The sequence below is a fragment of the Bos javanicus genome, chromosome 1, assembly GCF_032452875.1.
Source record: "Bos javanicus breed banteng chromosome 1, ARS-OSU_banteng_1.0, whole genome shotgun sequence".
Lineage (NCBI taxonomy): Eukaryota > Metazoa > Chordata > Mammalia > Artiodactyla > Bovidae > Bos > Bos javanicus.
In genome coordinates this window covers 97287217-97303031 of record NC_083868.1, presented here as the reverse complement: position 1 = coordinate 97303031, position 15815 = coordinate 97287217, and the positions used below count along the sequence as shown (strand labels likewise).

Sequence of the window (15815 nt, the reverse complement as noted above, 5' to 3'; positions counted from 1 at the left end):
AACAGTATCTCATGTGGTCTTTGTTTCCTGAACACGTCTATTCAGATCTTCGGCCCATTTTTTGAAAGGCTAATTATCTTAGAGTTATAAGAGTCTGTTTTTATTCTGGATCTAAGTCATTGATAAGATAACTCTGAATGTCATCTCACTGTAAAGTCTGTAGCTTTTGTTTTTCTTAACTATGCTTTTAAAGAGAAATAAATATTTGCTTTTTAACTGAGTCCAATTTATCAGCCTGCATGTGTGCATGAACACATGTGCACATGCTGAGAAAGCCTTGACTACTGTTGTGGATGTCCATTTGTTTCTGAGTCACTAAGTCATGTCCAGCTCTTGGTGGCCCTATGGACTGCAGTGTACTAGGCTTCCCTGTCCTTCACTGTCTCCTAGAGTTGGCTCAAACCAGAGTCCATTGAGTCAATGATGCCATCCAACCATCTCATCTTCTGTTGTCCCCTTCTCCTCCTGCCTTCAGTCTTTCCCAGTATCAGAGTCTTTTCCAGTGAGTCAGCTCTTCACATCAGGTGGCCAAAGTATTGGAGCTGTAGCATCAGTCCTTCCAATGAATATTCAGGGTTGATTTCCTTTCATATTGACTGGTTTGATGTCCTTGCTGTCCAAGAAGAGTCTTCTCCAACACCACAGTTCAAAAGCATCAATTCTTCGGTGCTCAGCCTTGGTCCAGTGCTCACATCCATACATGACTACTGGAAAAGCCATAGCTTTGACTATTCAGGACATTTGTCAGCAAAGTGATATCTCTGCTATTTAATACACTGTCTAGGTTTGTCATAGCTTTTCTTCTAAGGAGCAAGAGTCTTTTAATTTCATGGCTGTAGTCACTGTCCACAGTAATTTTGGAGTCCAAGAAGATAAAATCTGTCGCTGTTTCCCCCATCTATATGACATGAAGTGTTGGGACCAGATGCGATGATCTTAGTTTTTTGAATGTTGAGTTTTAAGCCAGCATTTTCACTCTCCTTAACCCTCATCAAGAGGCTCTTTAGTTCCTCTTCGCTTTCTGCCATTAGAGTGATATCATTGTATCTGAGTGTTGGTATTTCTTTCCGCAGTCTTGATTCTAGCTTGTCATTCATCCAGCCCAGCGTTTCACATGATGTACTCTGCATGTAAGTTAAATAAGCAGGGTGACAATGTATCCTTGACATACTCCTTCCCCGGTTTGGAACCAGTCCATTGTTCCATGTCCAATTCTAACTGTTGCTTCTTGATCTGCGTACAGGTTTCACAGGAGACAGGTAAGGTGGTCTGATATTCCCATCTCTAGGCATTTTCCACAGTTTGTTGTGATCTACACAGTCAAAGACTTTACTGTAGTCAGTGAAGCAGAAGTAGATATTTTTCTGGAATTCTCTTGCTTCTATGATCCAGCAGATGTTGACAATTTGATCTCTGATTTCTCTACCTTTTCTAAATCCACCTTGAACATCTGGAAGTTCTTGGTTCACATACTGTTGAAGCCTAGCTTGAAGGATTTTGAGCATTACCTTGCTAGCATGTGAAATGAGCGCAATTGTATGGTACTTTGAACATTCTTTGGCATTGCCCTTCTTTGGAATTGGAGTGAAAGCTGACCTTTTTCAGTCTTGCAGCTAATGCTGAGTTTTCCAAATTTGCTGGCATATTGAATGCAGCACTTAACAGCATCATCTTTTAGGATTTGAAATAGCTCAGCTGGAATTCCATCACCTCCACTAGCTTTGGGTCACACTCCCCCAAATTCTTATCTATCTGAAATGCAACTTCATTTGGAAATAGGTTTTTGCAGATGTAATGAAGATAAGCTCATACCAGAATAAGGAGGGCCCTGAATGCAGTGACCAGGGTTCTTACAAGAAGAGGGGAGGACACACAGAGACAATACAGGGGAGCAGTCCATGTGAAGATGGAGGCAGAGACAGGTGTCCCGCGGGTGCAAGCCGAGGAGTGCCATGAGTCTCCAGAGACTGCAAGAGGCAGGGAAGGATGCTCCTCTAGAGCTGTAAGGAAGCACAGCCGTGCTGAGACCTTGATTTCAGGTTTCTGGCCCCCAGAACTGTGAGAAAATTAATTTCTGTTGTTGTGACTACCCAGTGGTAATTTTTTATGGCAGCCCTTGGAAACTAATACACCTACTGGGATCAGAAAGATCTTCTGTATTCTTCTACAAATTTCAGCTTCACTTCTACAGTTAGCCTTATAATCCATTTGGAGTTTATTTTTGTGTATATGGATATATCCATATGGATATCCATTTTCCAGCACCATTTTTAGAAAATACCATCCTTCCCCTTCTTAATTAACTTGTCCTTTTATTGAGAATCAACTGACCATAAATGTGTGAGTCTACTGGATTCTCTTCTGGTCCATTGATTTATAGAACTATCCTTACAGAAATGCTGCTCAGTTGTTGCCGACTCTATGTGACCCCATGGAATGTAGCCCTTCAGGCTTCTCTGTCCATTGAATTTTCCAGGGAAGAATACTGGAGTGTGTTGCCATTTCCTACTCCAAGGAATCTTTCCAACCCAGAGATCGAACCTGTGTCTGTTGTGTCTCCTGCATTGGTAGGCGGATTCTTTACCACTGGGAATCCCATCCTTATGCTAATGCTGCTGCTACTAAGTCACTTCAGTCGTGTCTGACTGTGTGTGACCCTGTGGACAGCAGCCCACCAGGCTCCTCTGTCCCTGGGATTCTCCAGGCAAGAATACTGGAATGGGTTGCCATTTCCTTCTCCAATGCATGCATGCATACATGCTAAGTCACTTCAGTCGTGTCTGACTGTGTGTGACCCTGTGGACAGCAGCCCACCAGGCTCCTCTGTCCCTGGGATTCTCCAGGCAAGAATACTGGAATGGGTTGCCATTTCCTTCTCCAATGCATGCATGCATACATGCTAAGTCACTTCAGTCGTGTCTGACTGTGTGTGACCCTGTGGACAGCAGCCCACCAGGCTCCTCTGTCCACTGGATTCTCTAGGCAAGGATACTGGAGTGGGGTGCCATTTTCTTCTCCCCCTTATGCTAATACTCCCTTTTTATTTCTGTACCTTTATAACAGTTCTTAAAATCAGGTAATGTAAGTTCACCAACTTTGTTCTTAAAAATTATTTTGGCTCTGTTGGGTCCTTTATATTTCCATATAAATTGTAGAATCAGCTTGCCAATTTCTACAAAAAAACTTGCTGAGTCTTACAATCCATCATAAATGCCTTCATTGATTTAGATCTTCTTTAATTTCTTTCTGCAATGTCTTTATTTATAAGCGTAAAGGGCTTTTAAAATTATGTGTGACACAGACAAAATTATATGTCAATACATTTTTGAGGAATTTAACATGTTCTGATTCCTTCCACTGCCAGTCACCATAGTTCCTCCAGTGTTTGAGTCATAATCTTAAAGATAGCCTTTAAAAAGAACTTCTGCTCAGTCCACAGTTGTCAGTCCAGAATTCTTTGAGGTCACCTTCTTTGATCTCCAGTGGGATATGGACAAACTTCAAAAATTCCCCACCTGTAACCTTTGGGATCCAAAATCACTGCAGATGGTGACTGCAGCCATGAAATTAAAAGACGCTTACTCCTTGGAAGGAAAGTTGTGACCAACCTAGATAGCATATTCAAAAGCAGAGACATTACTTTGCCAACAAAGGTCCGTCTAGTCAAGGCTATGGTTTTTCCAGTGGTCATGTATGGATGTGAGAATTGGACTGTGAAGAAAGCTGAGTGCCGAAGAATTGATGCTTTTGAACTGTGGTGCTGGAGAAGACTCTTGAGAGTCCCTTGGACTGCAAGGAGATCCAACCAGTCCATCCTAAAGGAGACCAGTCCTGGGTGTTCATTGGAAGGACTGATGCTGAGGCTGAAAATCCAATACTTTGGCTACCTCATGCGAAGAGTTGACTCATTGGAAAAGACCCTGATGCTGGGAGGGATTGGGGGCAGGAGGAGAAGGGGATGACAGAGGATGAGATGGCTGGATAGCATCACCGACTTGATGGACGTGAGTTTGAGTGAACTCCGGGAGTTGGTGATGGACAGGGAGGCCTGGCGTGCTGCGATTCATGGGGTCGCAAAGAGTCGGACACAACTGAGCGACTGAACTGAACCTTTGGGATCCAGTTTTCTCAAGTAATTTATCTTAGGACCATGTTTAGGGTCAGAGGAGACAGATCTGATTGGTTCTTAATTTTGCACACCCTCTAAACATTCATAAAGTTGAAATCATATTCACTCCTAAGCTATCACATCCTAGGACAGATCACTGGGCTATGCCAGTACCTTTTGAAGTACAGACATTATGTCCTCAAAATGAAAAGTCTTAAAAAAACAAGCCATCCTTGTTTCATGTCAACACTAAAATTAGAGTACTGAATCAATATAATCATTTCTCTCATAGTTTATGCTTTTAAATTATCAACTCTGGAAGCAACCTTTGTGTGTATCAGAACCCACATTACTTGAATCTGTTTTAGGTATCATGTTCCTTCTTATCTGTATCAAAATTGATGCTGAACAGTGAGTTCTAAGTTGCAAAAGAGGATTTAGTTTTGTACCTGTCTATAAGTTTTTGTCCACAAATGATACAAAAGCACACACAAGTGCTATTTCTGAGTGTTTAAGATATTCAGAATACTGTGCTTGCATGTGGCTTGTTAAACTTAGCCCTACGTTTTTCATATTTTTAATGCTATGGAAAATGTGATTTCATTTTCCTATACCACTGGTATATAGAAATTGATTAAAAAAATTAATCTGCAACCTTGCTAAATTCACTTATTTTAGTAGCTCTTACTGCAGACTTTCTAAGTACATGATCATATCACTCATGATTAAAGACAGCTTTACTTCTTTCCCATATACATGCCTTTTATTTCTTCTTAATGACTTCCTGTGTTAGCTAAGACTTCTAATGAAATGTTGAGGGGGGTTGGAGGGTGGACATCCTTGCATGGCTCCTGATTGTAGGGGAAAAGCACCACTCTTTCAGCATTTGGCTTTTTCATTGATGCTTTTTATCTGGTTGGGAAGTTCCCTTCTCTTTGTTTTTGTGAGAGTGTTTTTTTATCATGTTGGGTTTTGTTAAGTGCCTTTTCTACATCTATTCAGATGATCATATAGTTTTTCTCCTTTATTCTGTTAACATGACGAATTACATTGATTTTCTAGTGTTAAACCAAGATTGCATTAGCTATGGTGTATTAGGTTATATTATTATTTTTGTATATTAATGAATTTAATTTCATAGCATATGTTTTGTTAAGGATTTTTGCCTCATATTCTTGAGGGATGGTACTTTGTAACTCAGTTTTCTTGAAATGTCTTTGCTTTGGTCTTGTAAAGTAAGTTGGAAGGTGTTTCTCTCTTCTGTTCTCTTTGGTATTTCTTCCTTAAATGTTTGGCAGAATTCATCTGTGCAAACATCTGAGCCTAAAATTTTCTTTGTGGGAAGGTTTCTAAGTACAAAATCAATTTCTTTAATAGGAATTTAAAAAACTGTGTTGATATATTTATTTTTACTAGGTTGGGTCTTCATCACTGCACAGGCTTTTCTCTAGTTGCAGCACAGGGGGCTGCTCGCTAGTTGCAGTGCAAGGGCTTTCTCATCAGGGCCGCTTCTCTTGTTGCCAACATCAGGCTCCAGAACACGTGGGCTCAGTAGTTGCGGCTGAACGCACTGCTCACAGGGCTTCAGTCGCTACGGCTCCTGTGCTCTGGAGCTTGCTGCTCAGCCCATGGGATCTTCCCAGATCAGGGATTGAACTCGTGTCTCCTGCATTGTCAGGGGACTTCTCTACCACTGAGCCACCGGGAAGCCCTATGAGCCCTATTTTTTTAAGGGATCTTTTTGAATGAGTTTTGGTAGGTTATGTCTTTCCAGAAATTTGTGTTTCATCACAGTTGTCTCATTTATTGGAATAAAATTATTCTCAATAGTCCCCTATTATCTTTATAATATTTGTAGGATCTGTACTGAGGCCCTCTCTTTCCTAATTTTCCTAAGTGTCGTTCTCAGTTTGGTTGGAGGTTTACAGTTTTATTGTTTTTTTTTTTTGTTTGTTTCAAAGAACCAGCTTTTGACTGTTTTTTCTGTTGTGTTTTAAAATTTCTGTTGTTTTCTGCTCTTTATTATAGCCTTCCCTTGGTTACTTTGGGATTTACTTTACTCTTTTTTTTTGGCCGCACTGTGAACCATGTGAGATCTTAGTTCCCTGACCAGGTATTGAACCTAGACCCTCAGCAGAAAGAGTGCAGAGTCCTAATCTGCACTCCAGGGAACTCCCTTACTTTTCTTTTTCTTAAGGTGAAAATTTGGGTCACTGAGTCAAGACCTTCTCTTCCAATATAGGCCAATATAAGAATGTCAGAACAACACAGTGCAAAAGCAATTAGTTTAGTGGAAATTAAAACTGAATTTTTATTTTCCTGATTTTCTTATATTTGCATTGCTGCTTATCAAAATTATTTTTTCTACTATAGATTTATAAATTCTGATAATATAAATAATACATGCTATTCCTTAAGGAAATGTTAAGGGTCCAGAGAATTACAAGGCATTTTAAGTGTCAGGATAGGCCATAGCATATAATCATGAATCCTTCCAGCTTGATATAACTGTCTCCTTGCTTACACTGTCCATCCGTTCTGAATCCCCGGGGGCTTTGCTGCTCTGCTGCACACAGTCACTCAAGAACCCGGGTTGACAGGTCCCACTGTGTTGAGCTATACTGTCTGGAATACATGCCATCGATTCCCTGTGTAACCTGAGGAAGAGTACCCTGAGGGACTCTGCTCTGCTCCTATGGGTACCAGTAATCTACATAGTCACTCTTACTTGGAAAGCTCGTTCACATAAGTTAGATCCCCTTCTACGTTTCCAGTTGTGAGCTGAGCCATAATTGTGGCTTCCTGAAGAGTTTGAAGTCAGACAAGGTTAAACTTCAAGCTTTAACAGTTAACAGTCATGCATCCCAGGGAAATGTGCTGGTTAACCCCCGAGCGTTTCCTCATAGGAAAAAATGCCTACTTTTCATGATGCTAGTAAGGCTTAGGAAAAAAGTATGTGAAAACGCTGGACAAGGCTAATACATTATTTCTCCCACAGGCTTTCTTCGCTCAGGAGGTTCAGCAAATCCAGCTACAGCCTAATCTAATTTTCTGTATAACAATAGACCAGAATGTTAGCTGTGCTCATCTTCCCATCCTGTTAATGCAGACGGTTTTGTTAAATTTTTCTGTGATTGTGTAACACAGCTATTTGATTGTAATAATGCTATGAAGTTATATACCTTTTTTGTTTTACTCTCAAACTTTCATTAATGTACAGCAGACTCTACAAAAGCTACATGTGTGATATTGCAGCTGATTTTTATAGATGAGAACTCAGCTGCCTGCTGTTGAGCCAGATACTGAAGTAATTTGTGAAATGTGAAAGAGTGCAACTGTGCTCACTCAGCTTTCCTGTTTGGGAAAAGAATTTTTCACTTAAAAAAAATATTATGTTAACATGAAACAAGTGTCAAAAGGTCCTGAAACAAAACAATTGAGAACTGCTAGTTAGGCTCTGAACCTGTGGGTGAAGACTGCCGTGTGAGCAGGATTCCTGTTATCCACACTTGTATCTCAGGGTCTTTGATGACTTCATCCAAGTATCAGGGTCTCCAGCAGTGATACAGAACCCGCCTGCCAGTGCAGGAGACCCAAGAGACTCAGGTTCAATTCCTAGGCCAGGAAGATCCCCTGGAGGAGGAAATGGTAACCCACTCCAGTATTCTTGCTTGGAGAATCCCATGGACAGAGGAGCCTGGCGGGCTACAGTCCATGGTGTCTCAAAGAGTTGGACATGCAGAAAGAAAAACACCAATATGGTATATTAATGCGTACATATGGAATTTAGAAAGATAGTAACGATGACCCTATATGCAAGACAGCAAAAGAGACATAGATATAAAGAACAGACTTTTGGACTCTGGGAAAAGGTGAGGGTGGGATGATTTGAGAGAATAGCATTGAAAGATGTATATTACCATATGTGAAATAGATCGCCAGTCCAGGTTCGATGCATGAAACAGGGCACTCAAAGCCAGTGCACTGGGACAACCCTGAGGGATGGGATGGGGAGGGAGGTAGGGGGGTGTTCAGGATGGGGGACACATGTCCACCCATGGCTGATTCACATTAATCTATGGCAAAAACTACTACAATATTGTAAAGTAATTAGCCTCCAATTAAAATAATTTTTAAAAACATTAAAAAAATGAACACATGTGCACGCGCACACACACACACATAATCTAAGTATCTCTTTTCTTCCTTTTGCTGGAAAAAAGATTATAAACAATTAGTTACTTGCTCTAATCTCACAAATAGTTTTTCTAAGCAGAGATCTGGAGGCAGTTGCACTGAGCTGCAATTATTTAGATGGCTATTAATCATGGTTATTTTTGTTTTCTTTCACCACAGCTTATTTGCATGGCGTTTTGGTGTGCCAGGAACAAAAAATAAGATAATTAAAGGCAGTGAAACTGAAGTAAAATAGGAAGATCATCAGCCAAGAAGGGCCTATTGGAGGAAGCAGAGTAAGTATAGTGTGTCATTAAGAATTCGTTGGGTTGTATTAATATACATGGGAAAGCAGAGATTGGGTCAGTGAAAAGAAATAATGTTTTGTTTCTCTCAGGCCTAGGCTGCTAATACTTCTAAACTGGCCAGATCACACAGCAAGCCCAAAGATGCCTTGAAAAGGACTTGCACATTAACTTCCTAAGTTGTATAAGAGCATGACTTGATTCATAAGTAGTCTAAAACATCATGCAGGAAAGGATCGTATCTTAATAAATCTGAATCCTAGTAGTCAAGGGAATACTGGGGACAGGTAACCTATCAAAGGACTTTTGTCCAACAAAATACTGCAATTTAAAATACTTTCAGTGGTTTCTGGAGGACGTGGGGTGTAACATTTTCACCTAAGAAAGTTTTGGTTTCCACGTCATTTTCCAACATACTTCCCTTTGACTGCTAAAAAGTAATAAAAATTGCCTTAATTGCTTGTCTTCCCTGGGTCTTGTTTTTCTTGCCTCTGAAGTTTCTTACAGCTCTGTGATTCTCTTACATACGCCATTTTAAACTTGTCTTCTCTCTTCCAGTCTTCTTTTGAAGAGATTCCTGATTTGTGACTCCTTGGCTGGGGCTGCCCTGCTCCTTCCTCTTCTCTGACCCTCCTTCGCCCCTGGGAGACACTCAGGGTTACTTCCCTGCTGTGGGGACCTGTCTTTCTCAAGCAGCTCCCCTCAGAGAGTCAGTGGTGAAGTGGAAACTTGGCAAGCAGTCCTTGGATGTTTCCTACTTAAACACGATTCCTTAGCCATACTTTCTGAGTTTTGGGTAGGAGTTATAAAGGATACAGTCGTTTTATACTGATGATTCTTTCTTTTAATCCTAAACATACCTTTTAAAAGTAGGTCTTTATGAACCCATACCATTTCCCTTCCCCTCCCCCATTCCCAACATCTGCTATTTAAAATTAAGCCAATTCTTTCCTTGGCACAAGGAGGAGTTCATATGGTCTTATCATTCCACCCAGGTTTCCTTACCCAAAGCCAGTAGCATTCGTCAGGGTGGTAGCCATGATTCTGTGCCCTGGTGTATCAAATCTGGAATGGAACTTTTTTGAGAGGGTAAAGTTTATAGTGTATTTTGAGTATAGTTTAAAAAAAATTGAGCATACACCCAGAACTTGTTTGATTTGTTCTTTCATAACATATTAGAGAAGGCAGTGGCACCCCACTCCAGTACTTTTGCCTGGAAAATCCCATGGACGGAGGAGCCTGGTAGGCTGCAGTCCATGGGGTCACTGAGGGTTGGACATGACTGAGCGACTTCACTTTCACTTTTCACTTTCATGCATTGGAGAAGGAAATGGCAACCCACTCCAGCACTCTTGCCTGGAAAATCTCATGGGCGGAGGAGCCTGGTAGGCTGCAGTCTATGGGTTCGCGAAGAGTCAGACACGACTGAGCAACTTCACACTTTCATTTTATAACATATAGTTATGGAAATAGGTATTGGATGATTTTTATAGTTATCTTTACATATATAGATGTGTGTGTAAATAGGTACATTATTTGTGTGCCTTAATGACAAGGTGATGCTTTCTAAGGCCCACTGGACTTCACATTCCAGGATGTCTGGCTCTAGGTCAGTGATCACACCATTGTGATTATCTGGGTCGTGAAGATCTTTTTTGTACAGTTCTTCTGTGTATTCTTGCCACCTCTTCTTAATATCTTCTGCTTCTGTTAGGTCCATACCATTTCTGTCCTTCATCAAGCCCATCTTTGCATGAAATGTTCCCTTGGTATCTCTAATTTTCTTGAAGAGATCTCTAGTCTTTCCTATTCTGTTGTTTTCCTCTATTTCTTTGCATTGATCGCTGAGGCAGGCTTTCTTATCTCTTCTTGCTATTCTTTGGAACTCTGCATTCAGATGTTTGTATCTTTCCTTTTCTCCTTCGCTTTTTGCTTCTCTTCTTTTCACAGCTATTTGTAAGGCCTCCCCAGACAACCATTTTGCTTTTTTGCATTTCTTTTCCATGGGGATGGTCTTGATCCTTGTCTCCTGTACAGTGTCACGAACCTCATTCCATAGTTCATCAGGCACTCTATCTATCAGATCTAGGCCCTTAAATCTATTTCTCACTTCTACTGTATAATCATAAGGGATTTGATTTAGGTCATACCTGAATGGTCTAGTGATATTCCCTACTTTCTTCAATTTAAGTCTGAATTTGGTAATAAGGAGTTCATGATCTGAGCCACAGTCAGCTCCCGGTCCTGTTTTTGTTGACTGTACTACGAACAAAGCTAGTGGAGGTGATGGAATCCCAGTTGAGCTATTTCAAATCCTGAAAGATGATGCTGTGAAAGTGCTGCACGCAATATGCCAGCAAATTTGGAAAACTCAGCAGTGGCCACAGGACTGGAAAAGGTCAGTTTTCATTCCAATCCCAAAGAAAGGCAATGCCAAAGAATGCTCAAACTACCACACAATTGCACTCATCTCACACGCTGGTAAAGTCATGCTCAAAATTCTCCAAGGCAGGCTTCAGCAATATGTGAACCGTGAACTTCCTGATGTTCAAGCTGGTTTTAGAAAAGGCAGAGGAACCAGAGATCAAATGCCAACATCCGCTGGATCATGGAAAAAGCAAGAGTTCCAGAAAAACATCTATTTCTGCTTTATTGACTATGCCAAAGCCTTTGACTGTGTGGATCACAATAAACTGTGGAAAATTCTGAAAGAGATGGAAATACCAGACCACCTGATCTGCCTCTTGAGAAATCTGTATGCAGGTCAGGAAGCAACAGTTAGAACTGGACATGGAACAACAGACTGGTTCCAAATAGGAAAAGGAGTACGTCAAGGTTGTATATTGTCACCCTGCTTATTTAACTTATATGCAGAGTACATCATGAGAAACGCTGGGCTGGAAGAAGCACAAGCTGGAATCAAGACTGCGGGGAGAAATATCAATAACCTCAGATAGGCAGATGACACCACCCTTATGGCAGAAAGTGAAGAGGAACTAAAAAGCCTCTTGATGAAAGTAAAGTGGAGAGTGAAAAAGTTGGCTTAAAGCTCAACATTCAGAAAACGAAGATCATGGCATCTGGTCCCATCATTATATTTCATGGGAAATAGATGGGGAAACAGTGGAAACAGGTTCAGACTTTATTTTTTGGGGGCTCCAAAATCATTGCAGATGGAGATTGCAGCCATGAAATTAAAAGACGCTTACTCCTTGGAAGGAAAGTTATGACCAACGTAGATAGCATATTCAAAAGCAGAGACATTACTTTGCCAACAAAGGTCCATCTAGTCAAGGCTATTGTGGTCATGTATGGATGTGAGAGTTGGACTGTGAGGAAGGCTGAGCGTCAAAGAATTGATGCTTTTGACCTGTGGTGTTGGAGAAGACTCTTTGAGAGTCCCTTGGACTGCAAGGAGATCCAACCAGTCCATTCTGAAGGAGATCAGCCCTGGGATTTCTTTGGAGGGAATGATGCTAAAGCTGAAACTCCAGTACTTTGGCCACCTCATGCGAAGAGTTGACTCATTGGAAAAGACTCTGATGCTGGGAGGGATTGGGGGCAAGAGGAGAAGGGGACAACAGAGGATGAGATGGCTGGATGGCATCACTGACTCGATGGACATGAGTCTGAGTGAACTCCGGGACTTGGTGATGGACAGGGAGGCCTGGTGTGCTGCGATTCATGGGGTCGCAAAGAGTCGGACACGACTGAGTGACTAAACTGCACTGAATGACAAGGTAGATTTATATCCATGAGAGTATGTTAAAGACAGAATTATTCATGATCCTTGTTAAATAACAGTGAGGCAGACTTTAAGACCATTGCAATAGGCATGGGCCCCACAATACTGGGATTTTGCAGTCGGGTGTGGAGGGTAATGTGGAGACTGGACTCAAGCTCAAATGCAAAAGAAGTGGGAATTTACAGCCAAGGAAGAAGGTAGGGGTCTGTGAATGGACTATTACCAAGGAAAACATCAGTGGTGAGGGGGGATTCTGGTTAAACTGACTTATCAGAATTCTTGCCGAAGGCAGGTCAAGGTGGTTAGACATCACCTGAAGGATGGTGAGGCTGAGGAACCTGATCAGACATAGAGAGGGAGAGATTCTGGCTAAACCAACTTAGCAATATTCTTGCTAAGACTGGGTAATGTAAAGACAAATATAAAAGCTTAGAAGTTGGCCTAGTTGAGAAGAGTTGATTTCTCTTCTCAACTAAGAGAGACACTGTCAAATTACAGTTGATTTTGTCAACAGAACTGGTGACCAACCCTCTCCCTTACCAATTTCTTTTCTTTACCCTCAGACAGGATCCTCATAGCTTCCTTGAAATTGTGTTACCTGTTTCTAGGCAATATTTTTTTTTTTTACTTCTTAGACTTAATACTCCCTTGTTTTTTTTTTTTTCCTTAAAGTTTGAGAAATTCAGAAAACCTGTAAGTGGAATACCATATTAATAACTTGATGTGTACCTTTTTACTTTTTCTGTACATGTATAATATCTTTAAAAATCATGAAGAATTGCTAAGTAAGTGCAAAGGAACAGGAATGGAGTTTGAACAGCTTTACAAGCAGGAAAAAGCAATGATCAAAGAGGAAGTTCAAAGAGGAAGAAATCAGGAAAGGATGGAAGAGAAAGAAGGAAATTCAAGAAACATCCTAAAGACAAAACGCACAGTTGACCCAAAGTTGTTTCTGTAAGACTTCCACCACTGTGTATAACAGCAAGGAAAAAAAAAAAACCCAGCCCCAACAGTAACAAAAAACTTACTCATGAATGTCAACAATTAGGGACAGGCTAAAAGTGATACCTCCTTATGATGGGCTATTATGCAGCCATTAAAAATGTTTCTTGGGATAGGAAGACTTAGTTTTCACTCTATATTTTCTACACATTAAATGTTATGCCTTGTGAATGTTACATGTTAAAAAAAAATACCATGATAAATTTCAACAGGAGGTTTACTTAAGTGAAATGCAGGATAAAAAATTATGCAGCTCCACTCCTGTTCCATTAAGCAATCCTTAATGTTTTTCAGGCAACCCTACTTGGTCCCTGCTCCTTCCCTATCTTCTTTCATCTCTCTAGGTGCCACACTTAACAGGTCACATTCCAGAAGATAAATCTTTCCTTTACCAATATTCTCATGATTTTCACCTGAACCATCTGTTTTATATCTTTGAGTTTTGGAGATGTATTTACATGATGATCCTGCAGCTAAAAAGCTTTGAAAACAGGTATACTAAAGGGGCCTCATGAGTATCGTCTAAATTTCATGGGCAGAAAAACAAAACCAGGTGATGTCTAGAGTCAGGGTGGGACTGAGTCCACAGCCATCAGTGATTGTTCTGAGTATTCTGATCAGGCTGCTCTTTGAAGCCTGTATTTTGGCTCTGGTAAATAAAGTGTTTATCTAGCTTTTAAAAAATATCTTGAATTTAAACAATTTAAATTGAAATCAGGAAGAGAAGGGCATTCAAGAAATTTATCCTAAAAAAATAACTAATTTAAATAAAGCAGTTTGGTTATAAATGTGAGTTCTGACTATGTGCATCTCAAAAGAATGACCAGAGTATATGCATAAATTCTTCTTGATCATATTCTGTATAAGTGTTCTGTAAGTGTGAGAAATATAAGGTTAATTATTTAGGGAAATGACTGGATTAAAGTAATTTTTGAGGTGCTTACTTTGTAGTTTTACAGTAGTGAGAACAGCAAGATGGCATCAAGGTTTTCTTTTCACTTTTCTTTGCAGGGATGGAAAATCCAGTGAAGCACTGTTTGATTGTAGCAGCAGGCCTTTGAAATTTAACTCAAAAAATGAGTGCTCTTAATTCAGAGAACTGCTCTTTTCAGTACCAACTGCATCAAACACATCAGCTTCTAGATGGTAACTGTCTGTTACTCTTGATTATACTTGGGAAAATACTGTTAAATATCCTCACATTAGGAATGACAAGGAAAAACACCCATCAAAATTTTTTGGAATATTTTTGCATTTCACTAGCATTTACTGATCTTCTGCTTTTGGTCAATGTTTCCATTATATCTTATTTCAGGGATTTTGTGCTTTTAGGCATTAGGTTTACTAAATACCACATCTGCCTATTTATTCAAATTATTTCTTTTACTTACGGTTTTTTGCATTATCCAGTTTTCCTGATAGCTTGTATAGATTATTACCTGAATTTCTCTAAAGCGACCAAGCTTCCATTTAAGTGTCAAAAATTATGTTATTTCTTTACAATTATTTTAATTTGGATTTCTGTCCTTACTTATGTTTTGGGAGATCCAGCTATCTACCAAAGCCTGAAGGCACAGAATGTTTATTCTCATCAATGTCCTTTCTATATTGGTGCTCAGAGTTACTGGCTGTCATTTTCCATGGTGACAATTTTACTTATGGGTTTTATAATCTCTTGGTCAGAAGTCATTACCTTGGTACAGGCTGTTAGGATAACTTCCTACATGAATGAGACTATCCTGTATTTTCCCTTTTCATCACACTCTTATACCGTGAACTCTAAAAAAACACTCTTGCCCAAGTTGATTATCTGTTTTCTTGGTACCTGGTTACCATTTGTACTACTTCAAGTAATTATCCTTTTACTTGAAGTACAGATTCCAGCTTACATTGAAATGAACATTCCATGGTTGTACTTTGTCAATAGTTTTCTCATTGCTACAATGTTTTGGTTTAATTGTCACAAACTTAATTTTAGAGACATGGCATTACCTGTGGATCCATTTGTCAACTGGAAATGCTGCTTCATTCCACTTATACTTCATAATTTTGAGCAAATTGAAAAGCCTATATCAGTAATAATTTGTTGATATGTTAAAACTAAAACTTACAGCTACAAGACTAATAATTTTACAAACAGGAAAGAAGGAGGCCTTGGGACATATAGTTAACTGAAGCTCTCCCCCGACCCCAAACTTTCATACCTTTTCAGAATGTGTCTTTGGGGGGCTATATTTATTAGTTTTCTTTTTAACAAAATACTTCCAAAAACATATTTATACCTGTTGGCCATACTCATGTTTGTGTTACCCAGAAAACTACTGGATACAAACTGTTATGTAAATCTGAGATTCTTCTGCCAACTTTTCAGATTTAAATAAACATTTTTATTAAACTCGGAGCAAGAAAGATTGTTTTCTTTAGTTTAAATATTAACATAAGGATTCGCTCAATTTAGATTTAGCTAATTTTTAAAAAT

At 39.8% G+C, this 15815-nt stretch overlaps 1 protein-coding gene and 1 non-coding gene across 9 annotated transcripts in view; one reads left to right on the top strand and one right to left on the bottom strand.

Annotated features, from left to right (window-relative positions):
* The window catches only part of GPR160 (G protein-coupled receptor 160), a 69242-nt gene extending 53508 nt beyond the window's left edge, over window positions 1-15734 (top strand). For 4 of the 8 annotated variants that reach the window (XM_061416292.1, XM_061416325.1, XM_061416315.1 and 1 more), the window contains exons 2-4: window positions 8465-8580; window positions 13631-13829; window positions 14348-15734. In XM_061416292.1, the coding sequence (XP_061272276.1) occupies window positions 14413-15426 (1014 nt within the window). In that variant the 5' untranslated portion in view covers window positions 8465-8580; window positions 13631-13829; window positions 14348-14412 and the 3' untranslated portion in view covers window positions 15427-15734. Of the gene's footprint in view, window positions 1-8464; window positions 8581-9147; window positions 11879-11927; window positions 13830-14347 lie in introns of those variants that run through there. The other 4 variants (XM_061416307.1, XM_061416301.1, XM_061416347.1 and 1 more) reach the window with 4 other exon arrangements.
* On the bottom strand, window positions 4481-4607 carry LOC133255353 (small nucleolar RNA SNORA40). The gene has a single exon (XR_009738926.1). It is a non-coding gene; the product is annotated as a small nucleolar RNA SNORA40 (small nucleolar RNA).
* Window positions 15735-15815: the final 81 nt, after the last annotated feature.